The sequence below is a fragment of the Petaurus breviceps genome, unplaced genomic scaffold (genome assembly GCF_028583685.1).
Source record: "Petaurus breviceps papuanus isolate PSGF00001 unplaced genomic scaffold, PetGlider_PUasm1.0 90407, whole genome shotgun sequence".
NCBI lineage: Eukaryota > Metazoa > Chordata > Mammalia > Diprotodontia > Petauridae > Petaurus > Petaurus breviceps.
Window position 1 is genome coordinate 950,909 of NW_027187241.1, and position 17,739 is coordinate 968,647.

Consider the following 17,739-nt stretch of genomic DNA (forward strand, 5'->3'; position numbering starts at 1 on the left):
TCAGCAGCTCATTAATGACGGGACTAAGTCCGTAGAGGTTTGACCTTGGACTCAGAAAGTGTTGCCTGTGACATATGCTGGATGTATAGCCATGCAAATCATTTACCCCAGCGGTATCCCAGACTACTCTTTAATAACAAAAATTGCCAGCAGATCTCATCTGTGGAAGGAGCTTACACACTGAAAATTAGCTCCACAAATGAAATCCCAGAACAAGGTGGGAAAAAACACTCCATGGCAAAAGGCCCCTGATAAGTACACAAAATCAAACTAAGATGAAGGTATAGTTTCTCTGAAATATTAAGTCAATGGGAAATAGGAAATGGCTTAGAAAACTTTTATTTTTACAGTGATTTTTAGGACTATATCCATTCCAATAACGCACAATTTATACAGTCATTCAACTTGATCATAAAATTTTTGGTGTTCAGGCATGTCCTGGGCATTTAGGTGGCACAGTGGATAGAGCTCCTGGCCTGAAGGCAGGAAGATACATGTTCCTGAGCTTCAATCTGGCCTCAGACTCTTACTAGCTGTGTGACCCTGGGCATGTCAGTTCATCCTGTTTGCCTCAGTTTCCTCATCTGAAAAATGAGCTGTAGAAGAAAATGGTAAATCACTCTGGTATCTCTCCCAATAAAACCTCAGCTGAGGTCATAAAGAGCCAGACATGACTGAAAAATGACTGAACAACAACAGTAATACTCCATCGCATACATCTACCTCTTTTTGCTTGGAGGTTTTGGGGTGTGTGGAGCCTTTTTCCTTGTCAATTACCTCCCTAGCAGCGGAATTCTGGTGTCAAAGGATATTGTCTTTCTCCCCTTGTGTTACTGATTAGCCTGATCACCCCAGGGAAGATTCCTTCCCAAACTAATCAGACCTTTGCTTTTAGACTTTTTGCTTTTAGGCCTTCAGTAATAATGGAGTAAAAATACTTTTCAATGCAAGGTATTATTTTGAATTTTATAGTTAAAAGAAAGGTCTGTAAGGGTGTCTCCTTCAAATTAGGCCAAATATTTCAGATTAAAATACTGTCCTAATATGATTTTGTAATAGCTTAAAGAGAGAATGGGGTAAAGGTGGAGGAAAAAAACCTCAGTATGGTTCCAGGGAGAAAACTCAAATTGCCAGTATCAAAAAGAAAAAAGGAGAATTCACAGTGATTGAAGATGCAATCAAGGAAATTAGAAACTCTCTGGCTCACTTATAAAACTGGTAACTTAGATGAAATTTATATTTCATCAAGACTATTCTCTTTTTTTTCAGTCAATAAGCATTTATTAATTATGTGCCAAACGTGGATCCAAAAAAGAGGCAAAAAACAGTCCCTCAAGGAGCTTACAATCTTGTTCCTTTTTTTATGTTTGCTGATTTCTTTTCATCTTAATAGTATTTTTTCCCAATTACATGTAAAGATAGTTTTCAACATTCACTTTTATAAGATTTTGAGTATTTTTTGTGACTATTCTCAAAAACAAAACATCCAGGTTTATAGAATGAGAAATAGAAAATTTCAATAATAACTTCAGGAAAAGAAATTACATGAGCTAGAAACAAACTTCACAAGAAAAAAAATGGGGCAAGATAGATTCACAAGTTAATTTTATTGAACATCCAAAAGACAATTGATTCCAATATTACATAAACTATTTTTTTTATGGGAAAAGGAGATACTTCTAAATCCCTTCTATGATACAAATTTGTTCTTGGTTACCAAAACCATGAAGAGACAGAGCCAAGACAGAAAGGTATAAACCAATATCTAGTGAATATTGACATGAAAAATTAGCAAATAGTCTACAGCAACATAGTTAAAAATTTATTTGCTCTCAGCAGGTTGGATTTATACCAGGAATGCCAGGTTGATTAAAGATAAAGAAAACTATAAACATAATAGACCATATTAATAACAAAACCATGTGATTATATTAATATATGTTTTGAAAGCTTTTGAAAATTTCAGTACTCATTTCTCTTAAAAACCACTAAAAAGATTGAGGAATAAATAGATCTTTCTTTAATGTGGTAAATAGTATCTATTCGAAATTAGGAGCCAGTATTATATATGATGAAAATAAATTAGAATCCTTTCTAGAGGATAGGGGGGAAAAGGGGAGAAAAACAGGATTTCCATTATCAACATGATTATTTGATAATAGTTCTAGAAATGCTAGCTACAGCAATGAGGTAAAAAAAAAAAAAAAAGGAAATGACACCCCACTCCACCCCCAACCCTGAAATTTGCCTGGGTAGTTTCCCAAAGGCTTGCATATGTGAAAGGAGATATGACTCTATCAGGGATAGGGAACTTGGGGCCCTTTGAATCCAATCTGGAGGCCACATGTGGCCTTGAGGCCATAGGTTGCCCACTCTTGCTCTAGATTAACTGAGAAGACCTCTGAACCCATGGCCCTGCATGCACCACCCAGCAGGGAGATGTGACTTTGGTTTAATCAAAAGACTGAAAAGGGAAAGAAAAGGGTTGAATTTTGGAATAGCAAATGGCAGCTCTCCCCAAAGCTGCAGGCATGTAGGGAAAGCTGGTCCCAGTGTCCCCTGATGTCTCCTATAAGTGCAAGCAAGGTAGGATTTCTGTTATTTTTCTTTTTGGAGTTCAGTTTCCCAGATTCAGGCTAAATTGTAAACATCTGAAGAATTAATCGCCTTTGAACCCTGATAATTCACAGCTGTGCTGAGTCAAGTAGGTTTCATGCCTTTTGGCTTTGAGCCAATTAGGAGACAAGTCTTTGCTATATATTCTGGGAGGCTGGTGTTTTACTTTGGGGGTTTGCTCATAAGAAGCATCTTTTGATTTTGTGGTCAAGACTCTGAGTAGCCATATGTTAAGAGCTCCCTGACTACTTAGATGTCTGTGCTCCCTTGATCTAGTGATATGTGTAAAGTGTATAGCAGTATTGCTATGTTCAGACAGCTGGAGCCCTGTCTGTTCGTCTTTGTGCTCATTTCTCTGCTTGTATTTTCTGTACTCCCTTCTTTCTCTGTAATTAAAGTAGGATTGTTTAACCCCTTTAAAACTGTTTCATTTATAAAGCAGGTCAAGGAACCTGTGCTAGCAGGCCATCCTGGGAATGCTAAGGTGCTTGCTATTACAACTACTTGGGTGAGAATATTCTTTCCTCAGTTGAGCTGAGATTTCATCGTGCTCCTTAGCTGAACTGCCCATTTACCATTGAGTATTCTGTTGTCTAAACTAATCTGAATAATTTCTTCCACTTATGTTCAGAAATTTTACAGCTTACACAGATAGATGTTTGCTTGTTATCCTGATTGTTTTATGTGTAATGAGCATTTGAGGATATAGTACTGGCCTGGATGCCATATAATAGATTTAATAGGTGATCAGTACAGGGAACAGCCCCTGGGATGAAAGTGATAGAGAAAACAATGGGCCATCCTCTATAGCACTTGCATCTACCAAGTTTTAGCCAACTGAAGCAATAAATTGGAGAGAAAAATAAGGACCAGAATGTGTTATACTTAACATCCATCCCTAGATTCACAAAAACCCCATTTTATAAGGCCAGGAATGAGAAGAAAAGAGAAAATGGAAGAAGGATTGTGTAGCCTGCCTGTTCCCTGTGTCCCTCTACCCCTGGCATTCAACTTCTATTCACTACAAAGGAGTCACATAAGCCTTCTGCCCAATGGAGCATACCATCGCAACCATTAAATGTGAAGCTACGTTGCAGAGGGAATAAACACAGTCAAAAGAAGAAACAAAATTATTGCATTTCACAGAGTGATGGTCATCTAGTTCAGGGGTACCTGTAGCCTCAAGGCCACATGTGGCCCTCTAGGTCCTCAAGTGCAGCCCTTTGACAGAATCCAAACGTTTGGATTCAAGGCCACAGGTTCTCCACCCCTGGTCTATTTAGAGTACCCAAAAGACTAAATGAAAAATTGAAAGAATAACTTCAGAAGCATACTGCTCACCTCTTGACAGTGATGATAGAGTAGAGGTACAGAAAAAGACATATTTTCAGATATGGCCAATGTGGGAATGTTTTACTCGACTATGCACATTTATTTTGAGAAGGTTGATTTTGTTTTTCCAGTTTTGGAGGGGGGATGAGAGGGACAAGTGATAAGTTGTCCAGAAGTAAGAGGACAAAGGGGGAAAAAAGTCACTGAAGAATTTTAAAAGATACACAAAAGAGAAGACAGAGAGAAGGAAATAAACAAGCAAGGCATCTTGGAAGGTTGCACACTGAAACTATTCTCTACTTACAAGAGAAAAGCCAGTTGTACTTAAGATGATTCTCAGATTCATGCACAATCTTGTTTCTACCACTTTGTAGGTGGAAATGCTCATTTAATTTTGTGTTGAGCAGGTTCAGAATAATTTTTTAAGAGTAGCCAGTGAGTTCTTAAGTACCTCCTGGTTCCCTTCTGACAATCCATTACACGACTCCCCACCCCTGCCCCATGTCCAACAGAAGTCCCTACTAATGTGTTTAAATCACTTAGAGCTGACTGATGACTATTGGGTTCATGCCCAACCTATTTCTAAGGAAGAGGCTGGAATAATATCTCTTATGAGGGCCCCATTTGACTGCTTCAGCCAAGGTAAGTCTAGGATAACTACTTAACACAGTGCATAGGAAAATCATTGTTTTATCACTGACACTAAAATTTGAGAAGCAAAATCCCACTGAATTTATAACTTCCTCCCTCAGTTTTATACTTGCCTGTTATTTCTTCCCAGGTTCAAGAAAAGTGTCATCAAGGAATATTTATTCTTCCAAGGCTTTTTGAAATACATGGTGCCCCCTTGCACCCTTACCCACAAGAAAGGACAAATTTAAGGTAGAAAATGCCACCATGAAATGACTGCCTCTCTCCCACTCCACCTAAAGATCTTGTGCCAACAACATTCCTAGAATGTGCTAGAAATGTTGGCCAGAGATGGGATAGATCCCTGTAGGAAAGGCCAGTTCTAGAGGACAGCACTGAGCAACCCATACCAGGTCTGGGATTTCCAGGTTCTTCTCAAAGGTAAAATAACCTGGCACCTTTAGGACTTTCATAGAATTTCAGAAATTGGCACAGTGGAAAGAACACTGGATTTGTACTTCAGGTGAATTTGGGTAAGGTTTCTGGGTCTCAGAATCCTCATCTGTAAGGTGAGAGGGTTGGATTTAGACAAGACCTTTGAGGCCAGCTCCAAAGTTTTGATAGTTTTGATTCTGTGACTATTAAGAAGAAACCACCTCTGAACAGGAATACTGTGTACAGTATCTCTTTCTTTCTTTCTTTCTTTCTTTCTTTCTTTCTTTCTTTCTTTCTTTCTTTCTTTCTTTCTTTCTTTCTTTCTTTCTTTCTTTCTTTCTTTCTTTTTCTTCTTTCCTTCCTTTTCTTCTTTTTTTGCGAAGCAATTAGGCTTAAGTGACTTGCCCAAGGTCACACAGCTAGTAAGCGTCAAGTATCTGAAGCTGAATTTGAACTCAGGTCCTCCCAACTCCAGGGCCAGTGCTCTACCTACTCACCACCTAGCACCTCTTACTGGGATTACCTTGTACTGTTTCTAAACCATCCTTTCTACTACTGCTATGCACTGTTCCTCTCCAGATTCTCTCTTACTATTACCCTAGTTATATTAAATACAACTCTGCTTAACCACATTTGTCCCACCTTTTCTAGTCCAAATATTATCATTTCTGGCAAAGTAAACAGAAATAATGGAGAGCTGAGCAGCTCTATCTACTCTTCATCTTCTTGATTTGCTTTAATGACAATTTCATCCTTCAAAAGTCAGAGGAGCCTATAAAAGAGCCTCTATTCTGGACCCAAGAGGTCCAGAGGAGGAATTGGTGGTTGGGTTGGAAATGGTGGGGATTGAGAAGGATGAAGCAGAAGGGGCCAGTTCTTAGGAGCCATTTTGGGAGTGTGTGCCATCTCTGGCCAAAAGGTGACCATTCAAAAATTTTAAGCTGTGACCTAGACATCCAGACTCTGTTCTGAGATATTTATTTCTGTTTCCAAAATTTACCTTTCTTCCATGAAACCCTTACTTACAATTGGCAGTGCAATGAAAACCCCACTAGCATGCCTTTCTCCTTTTCTTACCAAGCTGAATTGTATTGAATTGTAATCCACAAAAACCCTAGGATCTCTTTCTTTCAAAGTGTTGTCTAGACACACTTATGTACTTAATTTTTCTTTTCATCCAACTGTCAGACTTTACTTTTTACCTGTATTTGATCACTGTTAAACTTTACACCCTACCCCTAGGAATTTAATTCACTCACCTTTGGGATTCTGCCCTGATTTGTGGGTAGATGAAAACTCACCTCAACCCATGATAACTAGCCAGTCCCAGACCCACGTTTCACTTCCCCACCAGCCCTTCACCAGGACACCAAAGGCTACAAAGCATAGGCTTCTTGCCATCCACTTTGACACCTATCTATATACCACTCCCACCCCAAACACTCCATTTATTGCTTTATTGTTCTACTTACAATCCTGTCTCCTAATTGCTTCAACTAACTGCTCCCTTCCCTGACCATCCCTCCTATATATGTCCTTCTCTCTTCCTAGGAGACTGTAAGTTCCCTAAGGGCAGGGACTGTCTTCCTTTTTCTCTTGTATCCCTAGCACCTAGTAGTATAGTGCCTGGCACAATAGTAAATATTTAATAAATGTGTTCTTTTTTGATTGATTGCAGGAAGCTGATTATTCTTTTACTTTTGGTTTTTAACTCTGTTAGATCTAGCTAGTTCTAGGTCCTGGTCTAAAGGTTATCCTTTTTAGCTAAACAAAAAAAAATCCAGAAGAAAAATAAGAATTAAGTTCTGCTTTTTCTCCATCATCTGTTGTTAATTAAAAATGAAAAGAAAATTTTATATATCATGAAACACATAAAAAAAGAAAAACAGAGAAAAGAAGATGAATTTTTAAAAAGTGTTCAGAGTCTGGTAAGAATAGTGCTGGAATGGGGTGGGTAGGTGGCGCAGTGAGTAAAGCCCCAGCCATGGAGTCAGGAGAACCCAAGTTCGGTTCCTGCCTCAGACCCTTAAAACCCACACAAAAAAACTAGTCATGTAACCTTGGGCAAGTTACTTAACTCCAATTGCCCTCTAAAAAAAAAAAAGGATAGTGTTGGGAGTGCTGAAATTCAGAATGAGCTGAGGGAGAAAAATCCAAACCAAGTAGTTGTCAGGTTCTCTGGGATCTTCCTTTTGCCCTCAACAGAGTCAAACAAGCCTGCTTATTGTCCTCAGCATTCTGCTCCAGCCTCAGCTCATTTGGAGCCTGAGCATTTCTAACACTGTTCTTACAACACCCTAGGGAGCACTCTTTTTTATTCGTTCTCTCTTTCTTGTTTTTCTTTTTTTTTTAATGTGTTTCTTTTTAGATTAAATTTCATTTTCATTTTCAATTACAAGCATCTGCCTTCAGTCTTCCACCCCTCCCATCACCACTGGCAGAAGAAAAAGAAAAACAAAATCCCTGCTAACACACAGTCTAGCTAAACAAATTCCCACGTTGGCCACGTCCAAAACTGTTTGTATCACTCTGCATCTCTGATCCATCACCTCTCTGTCAGGAGTAGGGGATGGGGGGGGGGGTGGCAAAATTCTAAATCACTGGTCTTATGGAATCATAATTTATCATTGCATTTATCAGAGTTCTTAAGCCTTTCAAAATTGCCTATTCTTGCAATGTTGTTGTCATAGTAGAAATTGTTCTCATCTTGCTCACTTCACTCTGCATCACTTAAAGTGACACCTACATTCACCACTCCTTTCTCATTGGTATAGGCTTCTACTTTTGCTCCCTACTTCTCCTCCCCACCAAGAGCCTGGGACTGAGTCTTTGATTAGCTCTAGGCATCCTTGCACTGCTGGCCTACTTCAGAGCTCTGGGTACTAAGTCTGTGATATTAGCTTCCCCCTGTTCCACAGATTCTGACCTGGACCCTTATGTGAAGGCTAAATTTGTGATCTTGGGCTGGAAAGATAATCAGCTATAGGTTTTCCTTCAATTTCCCATTCACTAACCCATCTGATGTTCTTTTTAGATCATTGTTGGAGTCATTGAGGGATGAGCTGGACTGAACTGTTTCTTCCTACTTTTCCATCTTGCCTGGTCTCTTCTATATGTTTTTCTAAAAATCTAAGTTGGCTGATGGTTCTCAGTGAATTCATATTGGTCTATTTAGACAGTTGCTGTTTTCTTCCTCTTTACTGAAATTGTTTCTGATTCTGTCTTCAGAATCATTCTTGAGAGTTTTGCATCATTCTCAGGCCAATTTTCCTAAGGAACATTAGGCCTTGGAATACTACTTATTCTTCCTCTGGACTCTTTTAAACTCCATAATTATGGAAATGATATCTTCATTCTACCCTTCCCTGATAAGACCACATTTAGTACCTTTTAAGAAGGCTATTGACAAGCTACAATATGACTAGAGGAGCCTACCAGCATGGTGAAGAGACTTGTGATCATGACATATGAGGACTGGACCTGTGAAAAGGGGATGTTGAGTCTTGTAGAGGGATTTCCTGGAGCCCAGGTGCCTGTCTTCAAGAATCTGAAAGACTCTCATGTGAAAGAGGAGTTAGATTTACTCTGCTTGGTCCAAAAGAGCAGAACTAAGTGCCAGGTGAAAGTTAGAAAAAAGCAGATTTAAGCTCAATGGATGGAAGATCTGTCCAAAAGCTTCATGAACTTCAAGATGTAATAGCTTCTTCCTTACTGGAGATCTTTAAGGAAAGGACAGAGGCTTACCCATAAAAAATACTTGAAAGAGGCTTTCTCTTGGAGGACAAGCTGAAATCAATGACTCATGAGGTCCCTTACATCTCAGAAACTGTGACTTCAGGGACGTTTGAAATACTCTCAAAAGATTCTATAATTGTTCTGATTCTCAAAAATCAACAAAAATTATTAAAAATAGTTTTGACAATCACCACTGATGGTGGACTTCTGGCTATATACACACACATACATGCATATGTATATTAATATATATGCCTTTAATCCTTTGTTTCAGTAAGTAGTGATCATTTATCCAGACTTTAAGGTTTTAAAGATATATTTATGTATATATATATGTATGTATATACACATATGTATATATACTATATGTAGTATATATGCATACATAGTATATATACACATATATACTATACATACATACGTGTGTGTGTGTGTGTGTGTGTGTGATTTGAGCAGAAATCCTATGAGGTTTCCATTTTACAGATGAGGAAATTGAGGGTAAGAGAGTGACTTTCTCAAAGTCTCTCAGGTCTTCCTGCCTCTGATTTCAGTGTTTTGGCCACAGAGCAATCTAGCCCCCAGTTATGTATCTCCTTTGGCCAATATCCTTGCTTCTCCTATCACCAAAGGGAATCTGTCTTCACTAAGCTCCAAACGACGATGTAGCTCCCTCTTCAGTTGTCTATATCACCAATCTTGATACAATAATCCATTTTTTTTGTTGGTCTCTGCCACATATGGTAAGGTTTTGGCTTCCCAGTGAGGTCATAAATATGGAGGTCAGGAGTCATACCTTGCACTCCTTTTCTGTTTCCTATAGTGCCTAGTACGAGACTGGACATAAGGGTATTAGACAAATTGATTCATTACATTGAATCAAACCTCTGCAAAATGCACATACAATAGGAGAACAAATAGTTAAACTTCATCAAAAATTCAATCAGAATCAAAATCATGACTTTTTTTTAAAGGAAAGACTTCATTGGAACTCACTCTTTTCTATCTCCAGGATTTCATGAGTCTCATTTTTTCCCTTGTTGACAGCATAAAAACAAACCTCAATTAACAAAGGGCTCATTATCTTTTATGGGATAAATCATCATATTGTTTTAGTTTATAGCAATGCATGTCATTTACAAAGAACACATGTCCGGCTTCAATAAAAATTTATTGAAAACCAGACATCCTATAAATTCATGCATCATAAAAAATATTTGTCAGTTTGCATCTTTACCCTCTCTTGGTTATTTTTTTCCTTCTTCTTTGCTCAAACTAGAAAGAACACCAAGGTTTCTTGCTTGTTTTAATTCTTCCCCCAGAGAAGGCTTCAGGCAGTGGGACAAAACAGTAAATCAGCACTGGGCCAAAGTACAGCAACAGGACTTTATGATGGTGCTTTCATGATGCTATGATGATTCCCTCACCCTCTTGGCTTGTGATTTTGTAGAGATGCTGACTTGTATTATGTTATCTGCCAGAATGAGCATCTTTTCATCTAATAACATTCAGTATCTTGAACGCAGTCCAGGGCAGCTCAGCCCAGGCTGTACAGACTCCTCCTTCTGGGCATAACTTGCCTGTCTCTACTGTTGGTTAGTCTGTGGTAAGGTGGCAAGCTCTGTCTCTGACTGAGTCTGTGTCTTTCCCAGCATTATTCTAGGGTTGGTGATGGGAAAGGAGATGGATGGGTGCCAGATATAAGGTATCACATGACAGGAACTCACATCCTCCTTCTTTGCATCAAACAATTGTTTTATGTCTTATCTGACATTCCATTCACTGCAGTGTTCCCTGAAGGATCCCTTTGATGTACCTCCAGCACAAAAGGACTTGATGTTCAGAAGGATGATCATGAGACATCTCACGTTCCTCCTAGATGGTTTTCTGAATCACCAAGGGAATACTGAGTTAGCTTATATAGTACAGTATTAAAATATATCTTATTGTATTTTAATTATTTTGACACTGATAATTCATGTATAGTATGCAAAGGTGATTGATCAGTCAATAGGTATTAAGTACTGGCTATATCCTGAGTACTGTGCTAGTCTTTGGAAAAAAATACAAAATTTAGAGACAATCATCTACTCTGTGTATATCTTCTATTGACATATTGTTATTTACAGATTCTCTCTCATTAGCAGGCATACTTCTTGAGGGCAGGGACCTTGTTTTGGTCTTTTTTTATCCCCAGTATTTAATACAGTGTCTGGCACATGGTAAGTTTTTAACAAATGTTTGTCGACTGACTAGCTACAACAGTACAAACCCTCTTTTCTTGGCAGGAATTGTGTTTACTCTATTTCAGTTTTAAAAGAATGGTAGAATTCTGGGAAATCATTATGGGGGAGTAGGGAGATTTATGATCAAAAAGAACGTGGGACATGTAGGTAGAGTTAGTAATCTGATCAAGGAGATCCTTGATCTTTCAGTGAATTCAGTGTTAGCCAAATCCAGGCTATGGTCATAGGGGAAAGGGATAAGTTTAAACCCCTAGAAATGAAAAGCAGAAAGTCAATTACAGGCCTGAGAGAGTGGAATGAATAAAAACCAGGAAAGAAGAAGGAGGAGGAAGAGGAGGAGGAGGAGGAGAAAAGAAGGAGGAAGAGGAGGAGGAGGAGAGAGAGAGAGAGAGATGGGAATTAACATAATATAAAGTAAATGAAGGCAAGTTGTACATGATAAGGCCATATAAGAAATAAATTACCTTAAATGCCAGAATATGGAGCTTATACTTAATTTAATCAGGCATCACTGAAGGTTTTTTTTAAATAGAAAAGTGACATGATTAGATAGGAATCAGATCAAGGATGTTAAATAGCAAGCTGAAGAGTAGATTGGACTTAAGAAAGACTAGTTATTTAACTATCAACAGAAATACAGACATTGGAGAAGAATGTTTGGAGGATAAAATGATGAGTTAAATTTTGGATGTATAGTTTGAAGTGCAGGCAAGACATAAATGTGTATATATTCAACAGGCAGACAAAAATATGGGACTGGAGTTTTGAGTAAAAGTCAGTGATAGAGATTTGAGAGTCATTAGAGAGATAATAATAAAACCCATGGGAATAAAGGAAATTAGTATTGAGAGTAAGGCAGCAGTAAAGCTCCAGCAGCTACTAAAACCCCAGTGATTTGGGACAAATCTCTCTCCATTCAGGAAGCAGAGTTCTACTGTGGCAAAGAGCTCAAGGGTCAAGTGATTGTCTGGCAATATGAGCAAGCCCAGGAAGCACAAACCAGATGATAGAATCCTGTTTGGGGGACAAAAAGGATCAAGGCATGGAGTGGGAGGAAGACAATGAGGTCAGAACTCCTGCATCAAAAGCCTCCAAGAAAAATATAAATTGTTAGAGACCATGGAGGAGCTCAAAAGGATTTTGAAAATCAAGAAGTGGAGGAAATATTGGGAAGAGAAATGAGAATGATGCAGGAAAATCATGAAAAGTGAGTCAACAGCCTGCTAAAGGAGACCCAAAAATACACTGAAGAAAATAAAAATAGACTAACCCAAATGGCAAAAGAGGCCCAAAAATCCAATGAAGAGAAGAATGCCTTAAAAAACCAAATTTGCCAGATGGAAAAGGAATTTCAAAAATTCACTTAAGAGAATAACTCCTTCAAAATTAGATTGGAACAATTAGAAGCTAATGACTTTATGAGAAATCAAGATACTATAAAATAGATAAAAAAAAAATAGAAGGCAATGTGAAATATCTCATTGGAAAAACCTAGATCCAGGAGAGATAATTTAAAAATTATTGGACTACCTGAAAGTTATGATAAAAAAAGAACCTAGACACCATATTTCAAGAAATTATCAAGCAAAATTTCCCTGATAGTCTAGAACCAGAGGACAAAATAGAAATTGAAAGAATTTACCTATCACCTCTTGATAAAGTGGTAGAGGAAAAATTGAAAAAAAGAAATGAGAGGAGTACAAGAAAATTATGGGGAAAAAATAAACACATTGGTAAAAGAGGCACAAAAAAATGCTGAAAACAGTAAAGCTCAAAAAAAATAGCACAGAATTAGCCAAATGGTAAAGGAGGCACAAAAATTCACTGAAGAAAGGAATTCCTTTAAAAAGCTAAATTGGCAAAATGGAAAAAGAGGTGCAAATGCTCACTCAAGAAATTAGTTCCTTAAAATTAGAATTGGACAAGTGGAAGCTAATGACTATATTAGATTTCAAAAAACAATAAAACAAAGTTGAAAGAATGAAAAATAGAAGAAAATGTGAATTATCAGAAAAGCAACTGACCTGGAAAATGAACTGAGGAGAGATAATTTAAGAATTATTGGACTAACTGACAAACCACTACCAAAAAAATATCCTAGATATCATCTTTCAAGAAATTAGAAAGGAAAATTTCCCTGAAATTGTAGATCCAGAAGGTAAATTGAAAGAAAGAGATCCCAAAATGAAAATTCCCAGAAATTTTATAGCCAAATTCTAGAGCTCCCAGGTCAAGAAAAATCATATTGCAACCAACCAGAAAGAAACGATTTAAATATCTTGGATCCACAGTGAGAATAACACAAGATTTAACAGCTTATACATTAAAGGGGCAGAAAAGTTGGAATATGATATTCTGGAGGTCAAAGGAGCTCGAATTACAACCAAGAACAACTTATCCAACAAAACTGAGTATAATCCTTTAGGAGGAAAAAAATTGGTATTTAATTAAATAGAGGACTTCAAAGCATTCCTGATGAAAAGACCAGAGCTGAATAGAAAATTTAACATTCAAACATAAGACTCAATAGAAACATAAAAAGGTAAATATGAAGGAGTAATCTAAAGGGACTTAATAAAGTTAAACTCTATATTCCTGTATGGGAAGATGATACATGTAACTCCTAAGAACTTTATCATCATGGGGGAAGTTAGAAGGAGTCTACATAGACAGAAGGCACAGGTATGAGTCAATTATGTTGAGATGAGCTCTAAAAACATGTAGGGGTGATAAAGAGTGCTGCAATAAGAAAAGGGGGAAGGGAGAGGTAGAATGGGGCAAATTTTCTCACATAAACGAGATGCACAAGGTAGTTTTTATAGTGGAGGGGAAATAGGGTGGGTGGGCAATGCTTGAGACTTACTCTACTTAGAATTGGTTCAAAGAAGGGGGAATACACACACACACAGAGTTGGGTATAGAATTATATGTTACCCAATAAGGAGATAGCAGGGGGAGGGGATAAGAGATAATGGGGAAATGAGGGAGAGGGTGGATTGGGGGAGACAGCAATCAAAAGTAAGACAGACTTTTGAGGAGGGACAGGATAAAAAGTGGGAGAAAAGGATAAGCAGAGGGAAATGGGATGGGGGGAAATGCAGTTAGGGATTATAACTGTGAGTGTAAATGGGATGAATCAACCCATAGAATGGAAACAGATAGAAGAATGGATTGGAAACCAGAATCCAACAATATGTTGTATATAAGAGACACATTTTGGACAGAAAGAAACACACAGAGTTGAAATGAAGGACTGAAGCAGAGTCTATTATGCTTCAGCTAAAGTGAAAAGAACAGGGGTAACAATCATGATCTCAATCAAAACAAAAGCAAAAACAGACTTAATTAAAAGAGATAATCAGAGAAACGACATTTGCTAAAAGGTACCTTAGACAATAAAGTAATATGAAAAAATTTTATAGCAAGTTTCTCTGATAAAGGTCTCATTTCTCAAATATATAGGGAACTGAGTCAAATTTATAAATATAAGAGCCATTCCCCAATTGACAAATAGTCAAAGGATATGAACAGGCAGTTTTAAAAAGAAGAAATCAAAGCTATCTATAATCATATGAAAAAAAATTATCTAAATCACTATTGATTAGAGAAAAGTAAATTAAAACAACTCAGGTATCACCTCAACCTATCAGAAATGACAAATGCTGGAGGGGATGAGGGCAAATAAATACATTAATGAATTGTTGGTGGAGTAGTGAGCTGGTCCAACCACTCTGGAGAACAATCTGGAACTATACCCAAAGGGCTATAAAACTGTGTGTACTCTTTGATCAAGCAATATACTAGGTCTATATCCCAAATAGACAAAAGGAAAAGGAAAAGGACCTATTTGTACAAAAATTTATAGCAACTCTTTTTGTGGTGGCAAAGAATTGGAAATTGAGAGCTCATTAACTGGGGAATGACTGAACAAGTTGTGGCATGTGACTGTTTCAGAGTACTGTTGTCCTAAACTAAATGACAAGTGGAGTGGTTTCAGAAAAAAAAAAACATGACAAGACCTATATGAACTGAAGCAAAATGAAGTGAGAAAAATGGGGAGATCATTGTGCATAGTAATAGCAATGCTGTAACGATGATCAGCTATGAGCGACTTTGTTACTGTGATCAACAAAATCATCCAAGATAATTCCAAAGGACTCATGATGAAAAAATGCTATCCATCTCTGAAAAGAGAACTTATGAATTGAGTCCAAATCAAAGTATAATTTTGTCACTTTCTCTTTTTTTCTTTTTTTGGTGATATCACTAATATGGAAATATATTTTGCATGATTTCACATGTACAACTGATATCATATTGTTTGTCTTCTCAGTGGATAGGGGAGTGATGGGAAGGAGGGAGAGAATCTGGAGCTCAAAATTTAATTAAAAAGGGAAAAAAGTAGAATAAGGGGGATTCAATCCCTCTGCAAGTCTAATGGTAAGGGCATCATTCAAAATCAAGTCACTTAATGAGTCATCCATATTCCTTATCCATGTTTATACTAAAGAAATTTCTCTGGAATTCATTTGCTTTGAGATTTCCCAGCATTCCTCTAGCTACTTGAATAGTAAACATGGATCTGCCAGAGATTATTTTCCTCCATAGTCTGCTGAATTCCATCACCAGGGAAAGGAAGACAGTGAGGTGGTACAGAAGCAGCTAGATAATGTAGTGACTAAAATTCCAGCCTGGAGTCAGGAAGACCTGAGTTCAAATCTACCCTCAGATGCTTACAAGTTGTATGACCTTGAGCAAGTCACTTAACCTCTTTCTGTCTCAGTTTCCTCAACTGTAAAATGGGGTTTATAATAGCACCTGTCTCCTATGGCTTTTGTAAAGCTCAAATGAAATATTTTGAAAGTGCTTAGCACAGTGCCTGGCACATAATAGATTCTTATAAATGTTCTTTACCCTTCATTCATTCATTTCTTCCTTCCTTTTCTTTCTTCTTTCCTTCCCTTCCTTCCTGGCTACCCACCTGCCTGCTTGCCAGCTTCTCCCATCACTAGCCAGTCCTACCTTCCTGGCAATAAGTCTGTCTTAGGTTTGAGCTAAAGAAGGAAACAAAAGGTTTCTTAGGGTGAGTGTTCAGAAAGTTCTCCCTTCAAAAGGAGGTATCTTTGATCTTAAAAATAGCTCTCAATTAATAAAATGACAAGTATTAATAATCCTATTCTTAATCCACTTCTGAACTACGCAGAGTAAGTGATGGTGATGATGACAAAGACAATTGAGTAACCAGATATAGTAACATTCACAATGCATTTTTAAAGTTTGCAAAGCAATTTGCATATATTATCTCATTTGAGCTCTACAGCAGCCCTCTGGGGTAGATACTACAGACTCCCTTTATTAACTCCTTTGCAGATAAGACTTATAAAAACTAAGTTCCTTGCTCATGGTCACACAGTTATTAAGAACTGGATGTAGGATTTAAATGGATGTATTCCTGATTCCAACGTCAACACTCTATCCCAAGGAGCCAGGGTAATCCTTCTTCATACAGGCAAGATGGCACTAAGCAGTGATGAGTATAATTTTTTCAACCACCTAATGCTATGATGACCAGGAAGCTGCCTTGCACAATAATAAGGATACCAGACCAGGGTTTTGGTGTGCATAAATAGCACTGGTAACTCTCCATATGCTTACCAGTTAAAAGTGCATTTCCTAGTTCCAAGATGCCTTCTGACCCATTTATCAAGCTCATTGATTTCAGTGGTCCAGTTCATTCCTGCAGATATTGGTGTCTTCTTCCAAACCAAGGTCATGGTCTTTTAAGCACATCATCGAGGCAACAAAAAAGTCTTATTCTTAGGACCCAGACCAAAGACTGATATGGTTTGATTCACCTATATTTTAGAGGTTATATATTTCCAATGAGAAAGGTATCTCAACCCTACACAAGGGTTCTGACCCCTTTTTTGTGTCACAGACTCTTTGGTAGTCTGATCAAACCTGTGAATTCTTCAGAATAATATATTTAAATGCATAAAGTTGTTTATTATATAAATTGTGATCCAGGTTCTTCTCACTTAATTCCACAGTGGTTCAAACAAGACTTTCCAAGTTACTCAGAAACTCTCCTTCATCATTTCTTAGTGTTCTGTAATATTCCATGATATTCATATATCATAACTTGTTCAATGGGCATCACTTTTGTTTCCAGTTCTTTGTCAATACAAAAAGGGTCTCCATAAATATTTTTTTACATATGTGTCTTTTTCCTCTTTCTTTCACCTATCTGGGACATAGGGCTCAAACAGTATATGAACAACTTAGTAACTTTGGGGGCATAGTTTCAATTTCTTTTTAGAATGGATAAACCAATTCCAGCTACACCAAGATGCATTAATATGCCTATTTTTCTATAGACATTCCAACAATTGTAATTTGTGGAGAACAATTCTACTACTTGGTTTTCCCTTATTATGTACTTTTCTATTCCACTTTAATTAAATGCTTTGCTTTTTAATTTGTGGTTCCTGCCCGGTCTCATATTAGAGAAGGCTCTGGATGGAGGTGTCAAGCCATGTTTACATAATTATAATTATTCCCAAACACCCTATGGTAAACCAGGAGAGAAAAGGGTTCCAAACTCAGGTGAGACCCTTGTTACAATGGCATACCTGGATTTCATCAAGGTGTTTGTCAAAGCTGCTCATTGTGAACAATTTGGAAAAATGGATACTAGAATATAGTGCAGTTATATGAAATCAGACTTTGTTGAATGATCAAACCAAAA

At 37.6% G+C, this 17,739-nt stretch overlaps 1 protein-coding gene across 4 annotated transcripts in view; it reads left to right on the plus strand.

The window, feature by feature from the left end:
* The window catches only part of RMDN2 (regulator of microtubule dynamics 2), a 146,172-nt gene extending 133,225 nt beyond the window's left edge, over window positions 1-12,947 (plus strand). For 2 of the 4 annotated variants that reach the window (XM_069108586.1, XM_069108588.1), the window contains one exon: window positions 11,912-12,944. In XM_069108586.1, the coding sequence (XP_068964687.1) occupies window positions 11,912-11,998 (87 nt within the window). In that variant the 3' untranslated portion in view covers window positions 11,999-12,944. Of the gene's footprint in view, window positions 1-11,911 lie in introns of all 4 variants that reach the window. The other 2 variants (XM_069108589.1, XM_069108590.1) reach the window with 2 other exon arrangements.
* The last annotated feature ends 4,792 nt before the right edge of the window (window positions 12,948-17,739 follow it).